General features: G+C 52.6%; 1 protein-coding gene across 2 annotated transcripts in view; it reads left to right on the plus strand.

Moving 5' to 3' along the window:
• Positions 1-11,981, plus strand: part of KREMEN1 (kringle containing transmembrane protein 1) — a 58,914-nt gene extending 46,933 nt beyond the window's left edge. The window contains exons 6-9 of one of the 2 annotated variants that reach the window (XM_037052422.1): positions 4,232-4,564; positions 5,444-5,605; positions 6,673-6,757; positions 8,171-11,981. In XM_037052422.1, coding sequence (XP_036908317.1) covers positions 4,232-4,564; positions 5,444-5,605; positions 6,673-6,757; positions 8,171-8,339 — 749 coding nt within the window. In that variant the 3' untranslated portion in view covers positions 8,340-11,981. The remainder of the gene's footprint in view (positions 1-4,231; positions 4,565-5,443; positions 5,606-6,672; positions 6,758-8,170) is intronic. The other variant, XM_037052423.1, reaches the window with a different exon arrangement.
• Positions 11,982-18,457: the final 6,476 nt, after the last annotated feature.

The raw sequence follows: 18,457 nt of genomic DNA on the forward strand, positions 1-18,457 counted from the left end.
TGTTGTGGTTTTCATGTTGTAGACTCTGTACACCTTGTACAGAGTCTTACCACACAGTTACTGTGTGGTGAAGTGGTCAGGATTAGGACCTAGGAATTCACGTTGTTGTTTTTTTAACTTAGGTTTTTGAGGTATAATTTACATGCAGTAAATATCACCCTTTTAGTTAGTGATATTTAGTAAATGTACACAAACAAGATACAGAATGTTTTCATCACTTTAAAAGTTTCCTCGTGCCCTGAATGGTGTGGCTCAGTTGGTTGGGCATCCTCCGCAAAGTGAAAGGTCACCAGTTTGATTCCTGGTTGGGGCACATGCCTGGGTTGCAGGTTTGGCCCCCAGTTGGGGTGCGTACGGGAGGCAACCAGTCAATGTTTCTCTCCCACATCGACGTTTCTCTCCCCTCTCCTCTCTCTTAAAAGAAAGGGAGAGAGGAAGGGAGATCTCTCATGACCCTCTGTGGTCAGTCCTCCCCCCACCCCACCCCCAGCCACCACTGACCGTGTATTCCATCTGTGCAGTTATGTCTTTTGAGACGGTCGTGTACATGAAATCATACTTAACCATTTGTGCCTGGCTCCTGTCACTTAGATAATGATTTTAAGAGTCACCTATGTCACTTCAGTAGTTCCTTTTTATTCTGAAAAGCGAACTTTTGCACAAATAGATCACAGTTTGTTCATCCCTATAGAGTTGATAAACATTGATGTGTTTATGATAGAGGTGCTATAAACCTGCTAAAAACAGAGATGTGCAAGTGTTTGTGTGAGCATATGTTTTCATTTCTCTTGAGCAAATACCTAGTAGTCCAGGGTTTCTGGGTCACGTGCTGAATGAGTGTTTAACATTTATAAGACACTGCCAACTATTTTCCAAAGTGGCTGTACCTACCGCTTTGCATTCTGACCAACAAACAGTATAGGAGACTTTCAGTTGCTTCGGTCCACATTCTCACATGAACTTCTATGTTGTCTGCTTTTTATTTTTTAACAATTTTATTTCTTTTTAGAGAGAGGGGATGGGAGGGAGAAAGAGGGAGAGAAACCTTGATGTGCAAGAGATACATCGATCACTTGCCTCTTGCAGGCCCCCACGTGGAGACCTGGCCTGCAACCCAGGCATGTGCCCTGACTGGGAATCAGACCAGTGACCCTTTGGTTCTTCGCAGGCTGGTGCTCAGTCCGCTAGCCACACTAGCCAGGCATGGTATCATATCCTTTTGGCCTAAAGAAGTTTCTTTAGCATTTTCTCTAATGCAGGTCTGCTGTCAATGGCATATCTCAGCTTTTTTTTTTAGAAAGCCTTAATTGACCTTCATTTTTTAAAAATGGCTTTGCTGGATATACTGACAGTTTTTCTTCTTTTACTGCTTCAAGAAATGCTTCTTCTTTGTCCCATGGCTTGCATAGCTTTTGGAGATGTCTGCTGTGTCTCTTCCCCTGAATGTGATCCTTTCTCATCTTCTGCCTGCTTTTGGCATTTTACCTTAGTTTTTGGTTTTAACTACGAGGCATCTAGGTGTGTTTTCTTTGCTCTTTTGTTTAATGTTTATTTTGTAAATTCATTTGCTTGCAGTTTGCTGAGACTCTCAGATTACGTTCATTGGCTTTGGAGCATTCTCGGCCATTTTCTCTTCCAGTATCTCTTCTGCCCTGTTCTCTTTTTCGTCTCTTTCTGGGACTCCGGCTACAGACTGTCAGACCATCTGATGCAGTTCCGAGGGTGCTGGGGGCTCTTTCAGTTTGTTTCACTTCTTTTTCTCTCTGCGTTTCATTTTGGATCATTTCTATTGACCTATCTTCAAATGCTTTTATTCTTCCTGCAGCCACGGGTAGTCTGTGTGTAAGCCCATCAGAGGCGTTATCTTATCTCTGACCAGGGCTCTAGCGTTTACATCTGACTCCTTCTGTCCTGTTCACCTCTCTGCCGAGGTTCCCAGTCTGCTCAAGCACGTGGTCCACCTCTTCCTCTCGGTGCTCTCCTTGTCAACCCTGCATCTCCGGTAGCTCTGGCACGTGGGTCGTTAGTGAGCGAGTCTGGTTCTCTGGACCGTTTCATCTCTCCTTTCCCTAAATTGAGATATAATTGACATACAACATTGTATTTTTTTTAGGTTTACAACATAATGATTTGAGATTAAGTGTATTTTTTGACCAGATGCTTTATCTCTTAACAATGAGTCTTTTTTTCCTCTTCTGTCTTGCTTACTTTCTTGCTGTTCTGTGTGTTGTAATAGTTTACTGAGTGCCACACACAATATATAGAAGAACGGCAGAGGCTGAGGGGAAAAAACCTCACACCTGGAAAGGCCAGGCCTGCCCAGCGTGGGGCGGAGCCCTTCTGGCAGCTGTGAGCTGGGTCCGGGCTCCCGAGTCCCTGTCACGGTCCTCAGTGCGCACCGGGCCCCCTCAGTGTCCCTCAGTTCAGTCCCTCAGTGGTGCGCTGCTGGTGCCTCGTGCTTAGTGCGGAGCCTGGGGTAGCAGTGGGTTTTCTCCCCTGGTCCCGTTGCACCCTCAGCATCGGGCAGCTGCTGTAAGCCCGTGCCCCCACGGGTGTCTTTCCCCCCTGTCCGTGGTGGACTGCTGCTTGTTCCCTGGTGCTGTGCTCTGGGATGGGAGATGGGGGGTGGGTCTTGGTTCTCCTGTCCATCTTTGCTCTTAAACAGGATGTGCTCCTGGGCTTCAGGGTGCACCTTTTCAGCATTCCTGCCTCCCCCACTCTCCCTGGCAGCCAAACACTGCCCTGCGTCTCTGGTGGCTCTTGGGAAGCAAAGACTCCCTGCCCTTGCTTTTACTGGTGCAGGGTCCTAGGGCTCAGGGCAACCAGGGGCTGGTGGTTTCCACCTCTGCTCTTCCCCCAGAAGCAGAAGATCTTTGCCTGGTTGCTTTGGCAGGGAGGGGAAAGCCCTTTACTCCCTCTCCACAGGGGCAAACAGGGTTGGTTTCTACCCTGGCTCTGGGAGCAAGAGGGCTTGGTGCCCCTCTCCCAGCAGCTTAAGGAAGGCCTCGCTTCCTTTGGGAGGAGGCTCTGGGAAGCAGCAGGGTCTCCCACCTGTCCACGAGCGGCAACTATCTCGCCATCACTCCCGGGCCACCAACCGTGCCGTCCTACCCCGGTCAGTCTGGTGGGCACTGGGTGGAGGCCTGCCCAGAACGGCTTGCGAGTGAGCGCAGACTCTGTTGTGTCAGGGGCTGCTGGTTTTCCTAGACTGAGGGGCTGGCCCGCACGCCTTTACGGACTTGCTGAAGTTTTAGCTGCTTCCTTCTTACTTGCTTTCATGGCTTTCATACTTCTTCCTCTGTCCAAGATGAAACACTTCAGTGTGGTCTGGCTCTCCTCGAAGGGGCTTCTTACTCTTCAGAATTAAATTTCATTTGTCTCCAGACCTCAGCTTCCTGACAGGTTGATAAAAGTTTGGAACTTTTTCTCGTTTGGATGGAAGCAGGATTCTCTTCCTGCTTTCTACATCCGAGAGGGAAGTGGAACTTTCCGAAAGCTTTTTCAACCCCAGCCCTACGCTCCCTCTCAAAGACGTTCATTTCCAGGGTCTAGTTGGTACTTCCCCACGTAAGACATGGTCGGGTGGTTGTGTCCCCTCCCTAGAAGCTGCAGATCAAAAATGGGAGTCCAGAGAAATCGAATGTGCTAAAAGACTGATCAGAATCGAGTGAGCCTTCTGCACGCAGGAGGTCATTTCTTGGGCCGTCTCCCACTTGAAAAAGAAGCGTGGACCCTCCTGGGTGCATCGTCTTCTCCTTGTACAATGGCACCTTATGGACAGCCTCCCCCCAAAGAGGTCCCAGCAGTTTCATGGGCTTTATCTCATCCATCCTCACACGTCCATGTGATACAGGAGCAGATGGTGGTCTCTCCATCCTTCACTGAAAGAGGCGAGAGGCCTGGAAGTGCAGGATCGCATGGCCCAGCTGGTCCCAAACCCAGACTCTCTGACTCCAGCCTGCCTCCCCACCCCCCGGGCCACACTGCTGTGCTGTGTGCTCATTCTGAGGTCTCCCAGGCAAAACATAAAAGAGCCTCCACAGTTCAGGGTTTAAGTGATTCATTTTGTGATTTGATCCTGAAACAGAAGACAGTCTGGTTTTATAGACAAAAAACCCCAACATCCTAAACCATATCACATTAGCTGAGAAGAGTTTCGTTTGTAATTGGCTGGAAAGTGAGCCCCGTGGCCGAGCCCCGGCTGAGGGCCTGTGTCCTTTGTCCTCCCCAGCTCTCGTCGGCGCCTGTGGTGGGAATTACTCGGCCACGACCTCTGTCATCTACTCCCCTGACTTTCCCGACACCTACGCCACCGGGAGGGTCTGCTACTGGACCATTCGGGTTCCGGGAGCCGCCCACATCCACTTCAGTTTCACCTTGTTTGACATCAGGGATTCTGCAGACATGGTGGAGCTGCTGGACGGCTACACCCACCGAGTCCTGGTCCGTTTCAACGGGAGGAGCCGCCCACCTTTGTCCTTTAATGTCTCTCGGGACTTTGTCATTCTGTATTTCTTCTCCGACCGCATCAGTCAGGCCCAGGGATTTGCTGTCCTGTACCAAGGTAAGACTTCCTGTGCGCCTCGTGCACGCCTCGTGCACGCCACAGGTCTCTTGCACGCCTCGTGACCTGTGGCCCCTGGGCAGTTCTTGCCAGGTGGTCTGAGTCAGGAGCTACTGACTCAGCCTCCGGATTCCCTCACCCCCCATTTCATAACGTGTATACATTTTATGGTACAGAAAAGAGGTAAAACCTGTCAATTTTGCCACGTTAGCAATTCTGATGGGAGGGTTAAAAAGAACAACTGAAAGAAAAAGCTGAGGTTGGTAGAACTGGAAGGTTCTGAGGAGGTCATTTGGTCCATCCTCCTGCCTCTCAGGACCCCAGCCAACCCTAAAATCCCCCTGGGATGGAGCCCCACTCTGTGCCCCTCTACTGTGGACACACGTGTTCCAGGCACGTCTCTGTGCCAGCACAGAGAGACTCAGCGGGTGTCTGAGACATGATCCCTGTCCTAGATGTCAGGGGTGTCAGGAAGGTTTCGGTCAGTGTGGGGTCCAGGGGAGTCAGAGGGAGGAGGCCTCCCCACAGAAGGGAGAGTCTCGAAGAACAGGCAGGATCTGGGTCAGTAGACAGGGAGGAAGAAGGCCTTCCAGGCCGAAGGAGCCATAGCTACAAAGCCTCAGGGTAGGACAGTGATAAAGTGTGCTCAGGTGTCTGCCAAGAGTCCCAATGACTGGAAGTTGACAGGTCGTTCCTTCTGCCTCCTTCAGGGCCAGGGCCCAGCAGGTTCTGCTTGGGCACCAGCGGGGCCAGAGGAGAGGATCGCACCCAGAGTTAGATCAGAGGAAACAACCTTTCTGCACAACAAGTGCCCCCCCGCCCCCCGGCTCTCCATTGTCTTTACCAGATTTCCCCAGTTCATTCCTTTTGCTTTTCCAGCCGTCAAGGAGGAACCGCCACAGGAGAGGCCCACTGCCAACCAGACGCTGGCCGAGGTGATCACAGAGCAGGCCAACCTCAGCGTCAGCGCTGCCCGGTCCTCCAAAGTCCTCTACGTCATCACCACCAGCCCCAGCCACCCACCACAGACCATCCCAGGTAGCAGTTCCCAGGCACCTTCAAAGGGGTAGGAAGCCACAGAGCTTGGGGCAGCACTCATGGCGGTTACAGAACCAGAGCGCTCTGGGGTGTTTCTCATTCGAAGGCACATCGAGGGTCCTGGCCTTTGACTCCTTAGCTTGACTCCTTAGTCCTTTGAGAAAGAGTGCACACTAACATAGATCCGACATGGGTGCCTTCTATCCATCATGATTGATCAGCTAATCCAGTGTCTTCTCACATTGAAGGTGTCTTTCTAGAGCCACAAGTTATAGGCCCCTAAGTTCTTTGGCAATTCTAAGAGCTCTGTTCATTCATTCATTCAAAAAATACGTAAGTGCTTTAATGATGCCAGGCGCTGTTGTAGGCACTGGACTATATATACAATAACAAAAAAGTCTGCGCTCCAGTGACCTATAAGTGGGGAAAGGAAGACAAGAAGCAAAATAAAAAGCCAGATCGCGGTAAGAGCTATGAAGGAAAGTCATGCAGAAGGACTGGGAGTGGGTGATGGTTACACAGTTCAGGCTAGCAACTTAGTTGGGCACAGACTTCCATTCTCTCTTTTCTGCCAAGGAAACTGGGGCCTTTATGAGCTGATAGGGCTGCAGTGTTCTGTTAGCAGTGACCGAGCCTAGAGATTTTCAGACTATTTTCCAGGTCCCCCCAAGGACCCTGCACAGAAGCCCAGGGATGAGAGCCTTCCCAGCCTTCATCCTGCGTCATTGGTTAGGGTGATAGGATTTCCTCCCTCAGTTGAGGAAACCGAGGCCTGCAGTTTATGTAACTCGTCTGTGGTTGCACAGTAGAGACAGAATGTGCACCGCCCCTTCTGGCTCCGAGTCCAGTGCATTTTGGACCACACCACCTGCCTCTCTAAAGCCAGGTGAAGTGCTCAGAAGGCTGGGACTCCATGCTGGCCTAGCTCTAGGCTGCATTTGGTGGCTCTTCCCCCCTGCAGCAGCTACTTGGCCATACCTTCATCTCTAAGCTGCCAGTGTTCACTGAGGGCTTCCTTCTAAAAGCTTAGGTCAAATTGGTCTGATAGAGCCTGTCTTTTACACCTGCAGGATGGACTGTGTATGGTCTGGCAACTCTCCTCATCCTCACGGTCACAGCCATTGTAGCAAAGATACTTCTGCACGTCACGTTCAAGTGAGTATAACAGAGCTGCCTAGTTCCCAAACGGAAGGCTCAGAGCTCCTTTCCTACTGTGCTTTGTTTGTCTGAGTAAAAGGGTAACATCAGAACGTGATTCCAAAGCCCTTAGTCCTGAGGAAAGTCAGGCAGTCCACATTCCTCATTCTTTGTGGGGTGAAATGTACAACTGGACAAATTTCACTAGGGTCTAAGGAATTGTGTTTGCTCCTGTGTCCAAAGGATACAATTTCGGGGAGGATTGAAACAGTCTAGGCATAAAAAGCAACAATTTCTGTTTTTTTGCCTTGTGCTGGACCTTAAAAAAGATCTTGATGCAAGAGCGAAGACTTGCTAGGACAATACTGTGTATATATTCCTGATGCCTTCTAGAAACTGGAAACGGTCCTTAGGAAGAAAATACTAACATTAACTATAGCTTAATAGTCATTTTAAGGCCATTTTTTTACTAAAAAAAGGTTTTATTTATTTATTTTTAGAGAGAGGAGGGAGGGAGGAAGAGAGGGAGAGAAACATCAGTGTGTGGTTGCCTCCCATGCACCCCCTACTGGGAACCTGGCTCTCAACTCAGGCATGTGTCCTGACTGGGAATTGAACCAGCGACCATTTGATACACAGGCCTGTGCTCAATCCACTGAGCCACAGCAGCTAGGGCTTAAGAAATTTTTTAAGAAGCTTATAGAAGCTTCATCCTTCAATTCTGACCATTTGGGAAAAAATCTACCCTGCGCATTACATTTTTCAGTGAAAACAATGTCATTATTGTTTACTGGGTCCACTCACATGCCATACATGTACTTTTTAGTCACAATTTCACATGTTCTGGAAGCCTCTCTGGCACAGTCCTGAGCATGTGTCTCCTGCTCAGCAGGAGAACGTGAGGCTTCCTCTGGGGCCCAGCAGCCCGCACCGCACTGAGGACCTGACATGTGTCTGGCTCCCATCTGACACCGCAGTCCCTCTGAAGCTTCCCTGCCAGGCAGTGTCGGTGGGAAGCAGGACCCACTTCAAGCTGAGTGGTTTTGCCTTTATCCTGTTTTAACTAGGTCGGTATCTAGGTGAATGTCCTTTGAAGAAAGAGTTCTTCTATTAAAAAAAAAAAAGAAAGAAAGAAAGAATTTGAAAACTCATAATCTCCCAGGACAGCCCTTTCCAAATTTGAATGACTCTCCAAGTTAGAAATTCCTCTGTTACACTGACCTGGCGTCTGGCCCCCCACACTCCCACCCCATCCCGCAGGGCACATTGCATCAGCCCGAGGCCCTTCGGGTCCCTCGAGGCAGCGTTCAGGTGTGTCCCGTGACCTCACCGCACTGGGCATCCTGTTTCCTGGGTGTAGGTATCTCACGAGATGGTGGGTGGTTTGGGAGGCTGCACGTGAAGAACTCTTAAGTGATCTTTGTTTGACAGATCGCATCGTGTTCCTGCTTCCGGAGACCTTAGGGATTGTCATCAAGCAGGGACGTCAGGGGAAATCTGGAGCATTTTTTATAAGCCTTCTACTTCGATTTCCATCTTTAAGAAGAAGCTCAAGGGTCAGAGTCAACCAGATGACCGCAACCCCCTTGTGGGCGACTAAAGCGCCGGTCCTTCCCCAGGACGAGAGGCTCCTCCGAGTGCGAGGCCGCAGGGGACCGCCTCTCCTGTGGTTTCCTCCCACGAGCTCTCCCCTGCCTCTTTTCCGCCTCCTCACGGGCGCCTGCCTGCCAGTGGACTGGGAAGGGGCGCCCTGCTGCAGGGGCGGTGTGGCCTGGGTTCCTCCTGCTTCATCAGCTGCACTTCAGAGAGAGACGCTCAAGGTCCCAGGGTCCGGGGCCCCCTGTGTGTCTCTCTCTGATCTAGGAATAGGGGTGTCAGGACACTGGGGCTGAGAGGACAAAGGTGGTTGTATCCAGCACTGGATTCGGGCACCTTCTAGATGACTGTCAGGTGGTGGGTAAGTGTAGTATACGTGGAGTCTTTCTCGCTTCTTCTTCATGTTGTCCACACACAGGCCACTTTCTCCTGTCCTTGTGGTTTGGAAGAGGGCTGGGCAGAGAATTCTGAGGTTTTCTTGAGGGCTGGCCTGGTCCGGTACTCCTACTTCCCAATGCCCTAGAGAGGGCCCATGCTCCGTGCTGACTCTGGGGCTTTGTTCTCCGGGCACTGGGTGAGAACAGGCCTCCTCCCACCTGCAGCGGCCTGAGAATGAGGTCTGTCGACCCCCGTTGGTGTTAAATCTGAAACCTTCCACCTTCAGGGTTCTCCCCCATAGCTTGGTGACCAACAGAGCCAGCTCGTGGAGCGGCCGCGTAAAACACCCATTGACCCAGTCACACCACGGGCTCTACTGAAAGCTCGTACTGGTGCTCAGCAAGTCCCTGCTGGATTGGCTTCGTCTGGCCCTGCCCCTGAACAGCCTGCGGTCCTGTGGAACCCCAGCCAGGCCCTCATCTCTCCGCGATGCTCTAAGCTGACTCTCAGCTCAGAGCAGAGCGTGTAACGATCATGGTTGGCATTTTGGCAGCATTGTTTGAGACAGGCTGGCCAGCAGTCCCTCCTTTAGCCGTCCCTCATTTTAAAAAGTGAAACACACCCCCACAGCCAGTGTTCTCTGCGGCCCCCTCTGCTCCTTCTTATGGGGACAGAGTGGGGTTTGGAATGGCTTGGTGCAGAAGGAGAGGGCTCTTAACCCTGGTCCCACACTACCCTGCCCCCAGGTGGGAGGTGAATCACAGCAGCGGCCTGAGGAGTGAGAGAGGGAGGGTTTGGGAACCGGGGACCTTCTGGGGACCGGCCTCCAAGACTGAGAGCTACAGGTGCAGTGGCTCAAAATGCAGAGTCCGTGCCATCTCCAGTTCAGAAGCCCCCACCAGCCATGGCTGGCTGTGCCCAGAGCAGCTGAGCAGAGCCACCTACGCCTCCGAAGGTCAGGCCTGAGCCTTTGTCAGAACACGACCCCTCGAAGGCACTCAGGCCTGGGGTCTTGCTGTGCCTCTGGCCTCACAGGTCCCCCCTTCGGAGCACTTTGCCTGCCTTCCGCAAGTCCTTAGGCCATTGCCCACCACGGCCCTGCCTGGGATTTTACCATATTGGCAACTCATCTGAAATTGGCTGCTGCTAGAAATACAGAGAGCCATGTGGGGCTAGCTGGGAGGTGTCCGCAGGGAGAGGTGACACCTGGCAACCAGGAAAGACACTAGGAGCTGGCAGGCAGAGGGGCATTCAGAGGAGGGGAAGGGTGCAGTGTTCCCACAGGAGGGCAGGGGTACTGCTGGCCCAGCCACCATGTGAGGCCTAGCACAAGCATGGATCCGCTCCGTGCTAGCTTCACGCTTTGGTCTGGGCAGGGCGGTTACCCTGGAGCAGCTGTCTGCAGGCCCCTGGGTCTGGAGACAGAGGTCTGTCCCATACAAGGACCGCTGGAAGTGTGCTGACATGTGCAGTCTCCGTTCCAAGCTATTCCTGGCTTTTGTGGCATCTCCTGTCAAACCCAGGCGCCAGGTGTGCAGGCACAAAGGGCCCCGTGCTACAGACAAACCCACCCCCGGCACAGAGGAATGTGGAATGTGGCAAAGGCTTCGCCCAGCCCAGAGCCGTTGTTCAGCTGCCTGAGGCTTTCTCTGATCGCTGACCTTTGGGGCCGCCCGCCTACCCTGCTCACCTCATGCCTCTGGTCCAGGGGCCAAGCCAGTGGGTTGTCTGGGCCTGCAGCTGGATCAGCCCTTTCTCAGAGATCCTGGAGGGGCTGGGGATGCCCCCAGACTCTCCTTCCAGCTGGTCCTGGAGCAGCCCAGTGCCACCAGGATCACTTCACAGCCCACAGCCCAGGGAGGGACCACAAGCAACTCAAACCAGCCTCAGGACAGCATGCAGGGAGGTCACTGTAAATCGTCCCAGGCCAAGGCCCCGTAAGTCCCTTGGCTGCAGTCTGGCCATGGTCCTGGTCAGAACCTGTCAGCAACACCCACAGAGGGTCCCCTGCAGCTAAGTAGGCACCTGAGAAGTAACTTGTCCCAGAAGAGGTGGCCCTGAGAATTTTATAGATGACACAGCAGGAGATTATGAAAGGGGGTCCTCTGGGGGCCGCTGTGGATGGCGGCTCTCGAAGCATCCTGTGCAGAGCCTCGGCCCTGAGGTGCAGCGTGGAGGGTGCCACAAGCTCGCACCTCACTCAGGACCGCTGTGCCCTCCTCACCCTGTCCACTGCCAGCTCCCAGGCCCTGCCTTTGCCTTCTCCGTGTGTGGTGTGCCCCAACCTGAGGTTGTTGCCTCCCGTGGTGGCTGTACCTTTTCTTAGCCATGCTTTACGGTGGCCTTGGCCCCTTGAGAAGGCTCTCAGTGCCCGTGTTCTTACCCATGAGCCAGGGCTCCCAGAGCAGAGAGGGAGCAGGGATGGACGCCGGGACCTCCCAACGCCCCCTGTCAGGGCAGAATGAGGCCTCTCTGTGTGTAAGTAAGGTCACCTGGCTGCTTGCTGTAGCTTCTAGAGTGTGCGCTCTGGCTCAAGACTCCATTCAGCCAGAAACCCACAAGGATCAAAGCACTAGCCGGTGCAACTGCCCTGGGCCTGAGGCCACATGCCCCATTGTCAGCCCACGGCGGGGCCGTTGCCAAGCATCTGTGCATCCTGGGCACTTAATCCTCACGAGCACTTAATGGACGGCCTCCCAGATCCCGTCTGCCCGTCGCGACAAGGCCACCCCAGGTCTCCCTTGGAGCCAGGCCCGCTCCACGCTCCCCACTCCAGTCAACTGGCACCCTCTTGGGTTTCAAATCTCCCGTTTGGTGTTTGGTGTCTGCTTTTGTTACTGCCTTGGGGATTTTTAACCTCTGATTACTTCCTCCGGTGTCTCTGTTTACCTTCCTCACTCTCTACCTCCTGGCCAGGTCCCTCAGCCCAGCTGCCCTGGCGGGGGGTGTTTCTCAGACCTTCCAGCCGCAGCTGCCTCCCCTCTGCCTGCAGACCCCGGGGGTGTGCGCTTTGCATGGACGTCCGCCTCGCCGAGTCCAACATACTCGACGAGACAGACCTGGGTGTGGAGGAGGGTTCGGGGAAGTCCGCTGCCTCGGAGAGGACGTGTCTTCGGGAGCAGAGAGTGGAGCTGCCGCCCCCAGACCTGCCCACGTCCAGACTCACTGTCCCGTGGGGATCCTGGCTTTGGATGATAAGGCTTTACTTGTAAATATGCTCTTAATATGCAACTTTGAGAATAAAATAGAAACATCGTGTATTTTAAAATATGAGATGAAGTGTGACGCACTGTATACAATTTAATATATATTTTTAGGATTTTGTTATTTAAGAAAATGGAATGTAATGGTACTTAACTTTTGCAAAAGAGAGAAAAATGTTATTTTTACTGCCTGAAGAAAATAAATATTCTCATTGTTGTAGACACAGGGCGATGGGCCCTGATGCGTCGTGTTCATGGGTGCGCTCGTCGGAGGGTGTCGCGTGCTGGGGGGCATCTGCTCTTCTGAACTCTGTGCCCACGCCAGGCCTCGCCGTCATCTGCTCGGCTTCTCCCGGGTGTCCCCAGGCTTCCTCGGGCCTCACTGCGGCTGTGACCCACAACTGATCTTCAGCCGGCAAGACCTGAGAGTTGGCGTCCAGGTCAGCTCACCACACGGTGACGATGGCCGCCCGCCCACGCCTCTGCACTCAGACAGACCTGGGTCTGAACTGACCTCGAATTGGTCAGTCCACCCATCAGCTGCAGTGTCCACTTCCTGTAGACTCACAGTACCTGTGCCTCCGAAGGTGATGAGATTGAGGGAGAAAATGGCTCTAAAACACTAACGTCATTATTATCCAACGTGGAATTCACCCTGCCTCTCAGAGCAACCACTTCCTCTCACCACCCTGTCCTTTTTAAAAACAGCGATGGAAGCTGCGTGTGAGCTGCTCTGCACCCGACACTCTCCTGTTGGGCGCGGTGGATACCTCACAGCCCTTTCAGCAGGTGCTGTCGCCCCCATTTTGCCAAGGAGGAAACTGAGGCTCAGAGAGGAGCACCAGGGTAGAAGCCGAGAGCACAGCCCTAGAGTCAGCTGACAGGATCTGTCCCCCACCATTAGTTTGCTGAGAGGCCAGGGGGTGTTCAGTGAAGACTGGGGAGGTTCTGGTGGAGGAGTGACGCCGGATGCCTAGTCTAGAAGGGTTTGCTGCTCGCATTAGGAAAACCAGATTGGAGTGGTGTAAGAAGACCGGGGTGAGGCGGCTAATCAGAGGGCTCCCAGACACACAGGTCCAAACGGGAGTTTCAGGGGGCCTGCCCAGGACCCCAGACCAGCACTGTGGAGGGAGGGAGGGTCTAGGTGAGAGAAAGCTGGCTCCGCCCATATGCCAGGGGCAGGTGACTGGGACCCACTGGCTTCCCATGCGACCTTGGGTGAGTGACTCATCCCCGGTGCCTGCTTTCTCATCTGTCAGATGGGGGCAGTTTGAGTTCCTGCCTGTGGGGCCGGGATGAGTTATTGCCTGAGTGTGGTTTCCATAAACGTAGCTGTGCTTTGTTATTCTAGAGAAGAGGTGGGGGGTCAGGAATAAGAAAGTGTCTAGGATATCACTCACATTTATTTCACTGTTTAATATTAGAAGTGTTTTGAAAGGTCTTTTTTTAAAAAGATTTTATTTATTTTTAGAGAGAGGGGAAGGGAGGGAGAAAGAGAGAGAGAGAGAGAAACATCAATGTGTGGCTGCCTCTTGCACGCCCCCTACCTGGGACCTGGCCCACAACCCAGGCATGTGCCCTAAGTAGGAATCGAACCTACGACCCCATGATTCACACCAGCCAGAGCTGAAAGGTCTTTATTTAGAAGTTCGACGATGTCTTTCTGTGACTAGACATAGGCTGTAGTAACTTAACTCTTGCTTCCATCAATTACCTTATGGTAAACTTAGCTTCGTTATACTTTGTTTCATGTCAAGGTGCAGTTTCCAAGAACCTATTAATGACGCGAGGACTGACCGTGGTTCTCTGGCAGGCACGTCACCTTGACGGGGAGTTCGTGCCCCTCTCTGTCCCTCAGGCCTCTCTCCAGCTGGCGCAGCCTCACTCCGCCGTGGCTGCCCCTGCAAGGCGGTGGAACCGGGAAGGCCAGCTTCGCCTGCGTGTTTCTCTTCTCTGAACTCTCCTCCCTTTCCCGGAAGTTCTTTCCTTCCTTGAAGGAAAAAGATTTTTTGACATTCTAAAATGATTTTTGAAATACCGCCCAGTTGGTGTACAACACTGGGTCAGTTTCAGGTGTGCGGCACTGGGGTTCGACACCCGTGTGCCTGACCACGTGATGTCCACACCGGGTCTAGCACCCACAGTAGTGTCGGCCCCACTCCCCTTCTCCCTTTCCCCCCACGCCCCCCGCCCTCCTGGCTCCGGCCACCCCCAGGTTGATCTGTCTCTATGAGTCCATTTTTGTTTGGTTTTGTTTGTTCATTTATGTGTGACTTTTTTTTTAGATTTCACATAGAAAAGAAACTGTATGGTATTTGTCTTTCTCTCTTTCTTTAACTTATTTCACTGAGCATAATACTTTTTAGGTCTACCATGTTGTCACAAATGGCAAGATTTCATTCTTTTTTTATTGGTGAGTAACAGTCTATTTTATATATATATATATGTATATATATACACACACATACATATGCATGTATACACACATATATGTACACATATATGTGTATATACATATATATATACGTATATATATATATAGTCTCACATCTTTATCCATTTATCTGTTCGTGGACACCCAGGTTGCTTCCATATCCTGGCTATTGTAAATAATTCTGCAATGAAAATAGGAGTGCATATATCTTTTCAAATCAGTTGTTTGTTTTTGGTAAATACCCAGAAGTGGTAGACTTATTTTTTAGCTTTTTCAGGACCCTCCATACGATTTTCCACAGTGAGCACACCCCATCCAGCCCCACTAACAGTGCGCACGGGTTCCCTTTTCTCCACATTCTCGCCAGCAGGTGGCTTTCTGATGATAGCCGTTTGGACAGGTGTGCAGCACTATCTCATTGCATTTCCCTGGTGATCGGCGACGTTGAGCATCTTCCCACATGTCCGTTGGCTCTCTGCGTGTCCTCTTCTTCACTGTGTGTCCTCCACCCATTTTTTTGATCGAATTGTTTATATTTTTGTTAATGAGTGGTATGAATTCCTGATTACTTGGGCTATCAGCCCCTTATCAGATGTATCATTTGCAAATATATGCTGAGGGAAAATATTTTTAATGGCTGGTGGAGAACAAATGGGGCGGCCTCGCTGGTGGATTTCTTAGAGACAGATTAGCCTGCGGCAGAAAAAGAAATAAATGGAACTGTCCTGCCTAAAGCAGGACTGGGAAGAGGCTGCCATCCCCACCTGGGTGGACCTGGGGGACCGCTGACCTTGACCTCATCTTCTCTTTTTCCCAAACCTGAGCAATGCGGACCTTGTAAAGCCGCCCACCGGGAAGCCAACCGGGTCAGCGTGGCCTCACCCTTTGTCAGGCAATCCAAGCCTCTTCTTCCTGCGGGTCCTGTGGGGACGGAAAGGGCTTGTTGCCAAGCTTGGAAATCACATGACCACGTCCTCGCCCCACTGGGCCCCTCGTGCCTGAAACTGCAGACAGTCTCTGGGACTCCCGGAACTGGAGGCTTTTGTTCCTCTGCGACGGGCGGGTCCCTGTGGGGGATCGTTTTCTCTTGGCTGAAAGGAGCCTTTGGGGGAGAGGATATTTCAACCTCAAGAAGCAGCAACATTTGCTTGTGGCTGGAAGTCTTCGTTTCTGGTCTCCAGCTGTTGTCTGCAGCCACCAGGCCCCTGCTGAATGGGACTACACCCGGCAACCGGGGGCAGCAGCCCCAGGCTGGGCTGGCCGTGGACCAGCCTGCCGAGGGGGCCCCTCTCCAGGACAGCCTGGCAGCAAGGATGCCCTCGGCTCTCCTGCTGCTGGTCACTGGGCTCTGCAATGGACCTGCTGGCTGAGGATGACTGGGCTGGTGAGCCAGGCTGCACAGAGAAGCATTTGAGGAAGAAAAGAGATCCAAGCTCAAGGTCCAGGCTAAATAACTCCTGGGGGTGGAGGGTGGGGGTTGGGGGGTGGAACACAAAGGTCCGAAACAGCCAAGGCTTTTGCAACAGAAAAGTTTCAGATTTCACTTATTTCACTCTTAGGAACACCTATCATTGTCCCTGTTCAAATGAGGCCACTGAACTTTTAAAAACTTAGTTGCGGGGGGCGCTGGTGTTTTGCACACTGACCGTGTCGGTGTTTAATGGACTTGCCTGAGTTGCTGGCACCACAGATGAAGCTGATCAAGAGCACCTGGGGGGTGTGCAAACCTCACATTTAATCACATCTGACACAGCTTTTTTGGGGGTGAACTGAGCAAAGAGGTGAACGTGCAAGGATGATGATGGCGATGGTGGTGATAACAGCAGCTAACACCTGGGCAACACGTATGTGTGTGAGACACTGTATTGAGCACTCAACAGACACTACTGAATCCATCCTGGTGATGACCCAGCCTGGAAACAGAGGCCTCGCAGAGAAGGGGCCGAGGAAAGGCAAGGGCAGGGGTCGGCCAGCTTCAAAGCCAGGGCTCCTCACTCCTGTAGCACTTCGTGCCCCTCGGGGCCGGCAGGTGAGCTTTGAGGGGGGCCCCAAAGCCCCCAGGTATCTCACCCTCACAAACGTGGCCTCCCGTCAGCCCGGGAAAGGTATGTTCTGGGACAAGGAAGGTGTCGAACCTACACTTCCTTTTTTTTATTAGAGGGGAAGGGAAGGAGAAAGGGGGGAGAGAAACATCAATGTGCGGTTGCCTCTCACATGGCCCCCACTGGGAACCTGGCCTGCAACCCGGGCCTGTGCCCTGACTGGGAATCGAACCAGCGACCCTTTGGTTCGCAGCCCGCGCTCAATCCTCTGAGCTACTCCAGCCAGTGCGAGCCTACACTTCTTGATTGAAAACAAACGCCTTTGAGAATCGGATGAATGTTATCATGTCCCTCCCTCAAAAATATCCCACCTATAAAAATCTGCATAGAAATTCTGCAGATTTAAAGACCTAAAACCTTCCCATAGACTTCAGGTTTAGAATCTCTTCAGTACGTATCTGTCCCTACAAGTTAAAACTAGACCAAAGAAGACAACAATAAGAGTATGACTATAACAATGCATTTAACTGATCGCTTACTAAGTGTCAGGCACTTACTGCAGGAGTTGGTAAGTTCTTTCTGCAGAGGGCTGAGTAGTAACTGTTTCCTCCTGTGTGAACCACGTAGCCTCTGGTCTCTGTCACAACGACTCAACCCCGCCCACCCTGGTTGGTGGGACTAGAACTAGTGCCTGTCCACTGGGACCCTCCAGGACCCCATCCCTGCAGGCCCTGGAGCCAGCCAGGTAACTCCCAGACGGGTGGGGACTGGCGTCGGGAGGGGGCATCGGGCCCACACATAATCAGCCAGAAAATATCTGAACAAATGGCAGGTTGTATTCTGATAAAACTTAATTTATGGACACTGAAACTTTCAGGTTGTATCACAGTCACATGTCACCAAATAGTGCTACTCTTTTGACTTTCCACCCCAACAATTAAAACCCGTGAGAAGCATTCTGAGTTCACGGGCCAAACGAAAGTAGGTAGCATGCCCACTGCCGTAGCCGGCTGCCCCCTGCCCGTGAGGGGCACCGGTCCCTTTCCCTCGTCCCATTTAACGCTCACAGCAGCGCTGTGAGTCAATGAGTCAATCGCCGCTCTCACCCCATTGGTCAGGCAAGGACACTGAGGCTCAAGAAGCACAGGAGTCAGAGGCTGTTTACGTTCCTGAGAGACAAGACCCAGCGACTTGAAATTGTGGAGAAAGGAAGAGAGAAGGTGCTGGTAGAGCAGAAAGGGGGAGGCTAACTCAGGGCAGCACTTGGGCCCTGGGAGCAGAAGGGAGGGGTGGGGGAGCCTCTTCGCCTGAGCGGCCTGCACTGCGGGGGAGGGCAGCCTGTTTTCTGAGCTGTTCCTCCAGGCGGAGACCCAGATCCAGGACAGCTGGTGGCCTGGCATTGTTTTGCATCTCCCAGGTTCTCTTAATTATAACCAGTTTGCCATCCTCAGCAATTCCTGGGTCTCCTTCACTGACATCTGTAAGTTGGAGCCATGAGGAGACTCCCAGACAAACATGTTTCTAGAATCACTTCCCTCCCCCATGCAGGGAGCCCAGTCTCTAGAAACTTGCCTTTCTTCTCAGTCCCGTGGGGCGGGTTAGGCCCGCCCTTCTGTGCCCTGCCTTGCTGGACTGAGATTTGCCGCCCACGCCTCGCTTCCCCCGCTGACTCTCACACTTGGGAAGACGGCCACGGGCGGCCTTTCCTCTTGGTACGCTTTGCCATCTCACCATTCCCACCTTAGTTATTCACAGCTTGGGCCCAGGGCTTTGGAACGAATCTCTGCGTCCGAAACACACTCCAGGCTGTACCCGTGTACTATTTGGGGTGAGAGGGCCTGGAAGCCGGGCAGAGGAAGGTGGGAGCCCGAGGGGCTGGAGAAGGCAGCAGGCTCAATGTCGCACCCTGTGTGGGTGACCGTGGCTACACGGCATGGCGTCACTTAGGAAACCTCGGCTCCTCCTTAGAGGAGCCTTGAGACTATGAGCACTGGACTGAGGGCGGGGGTCGGGGGGACCTGTGGGTTCTCCCATCACTAGCTCCCAGACCTCAGGCCAGGTACTT

Source organism: Sturnira hondurensis, unplaced genomic scaffold (genome assembly GCF_014824575.4).
Source record: "Sturnira hondurensis isolate 20B ecotype Veracruz unplaced genomic scaffold, ASM1482457v3 Scaffold0007406, whole genome shotgun sequence".
NCBI classification, from domain to species: domain Eukaryota; kingdom Metazoa; phylum Chordata; class Mammalia; order Chiroptera; family Phyllostomidae; genus Sturnira; species Sturnira hondurensis.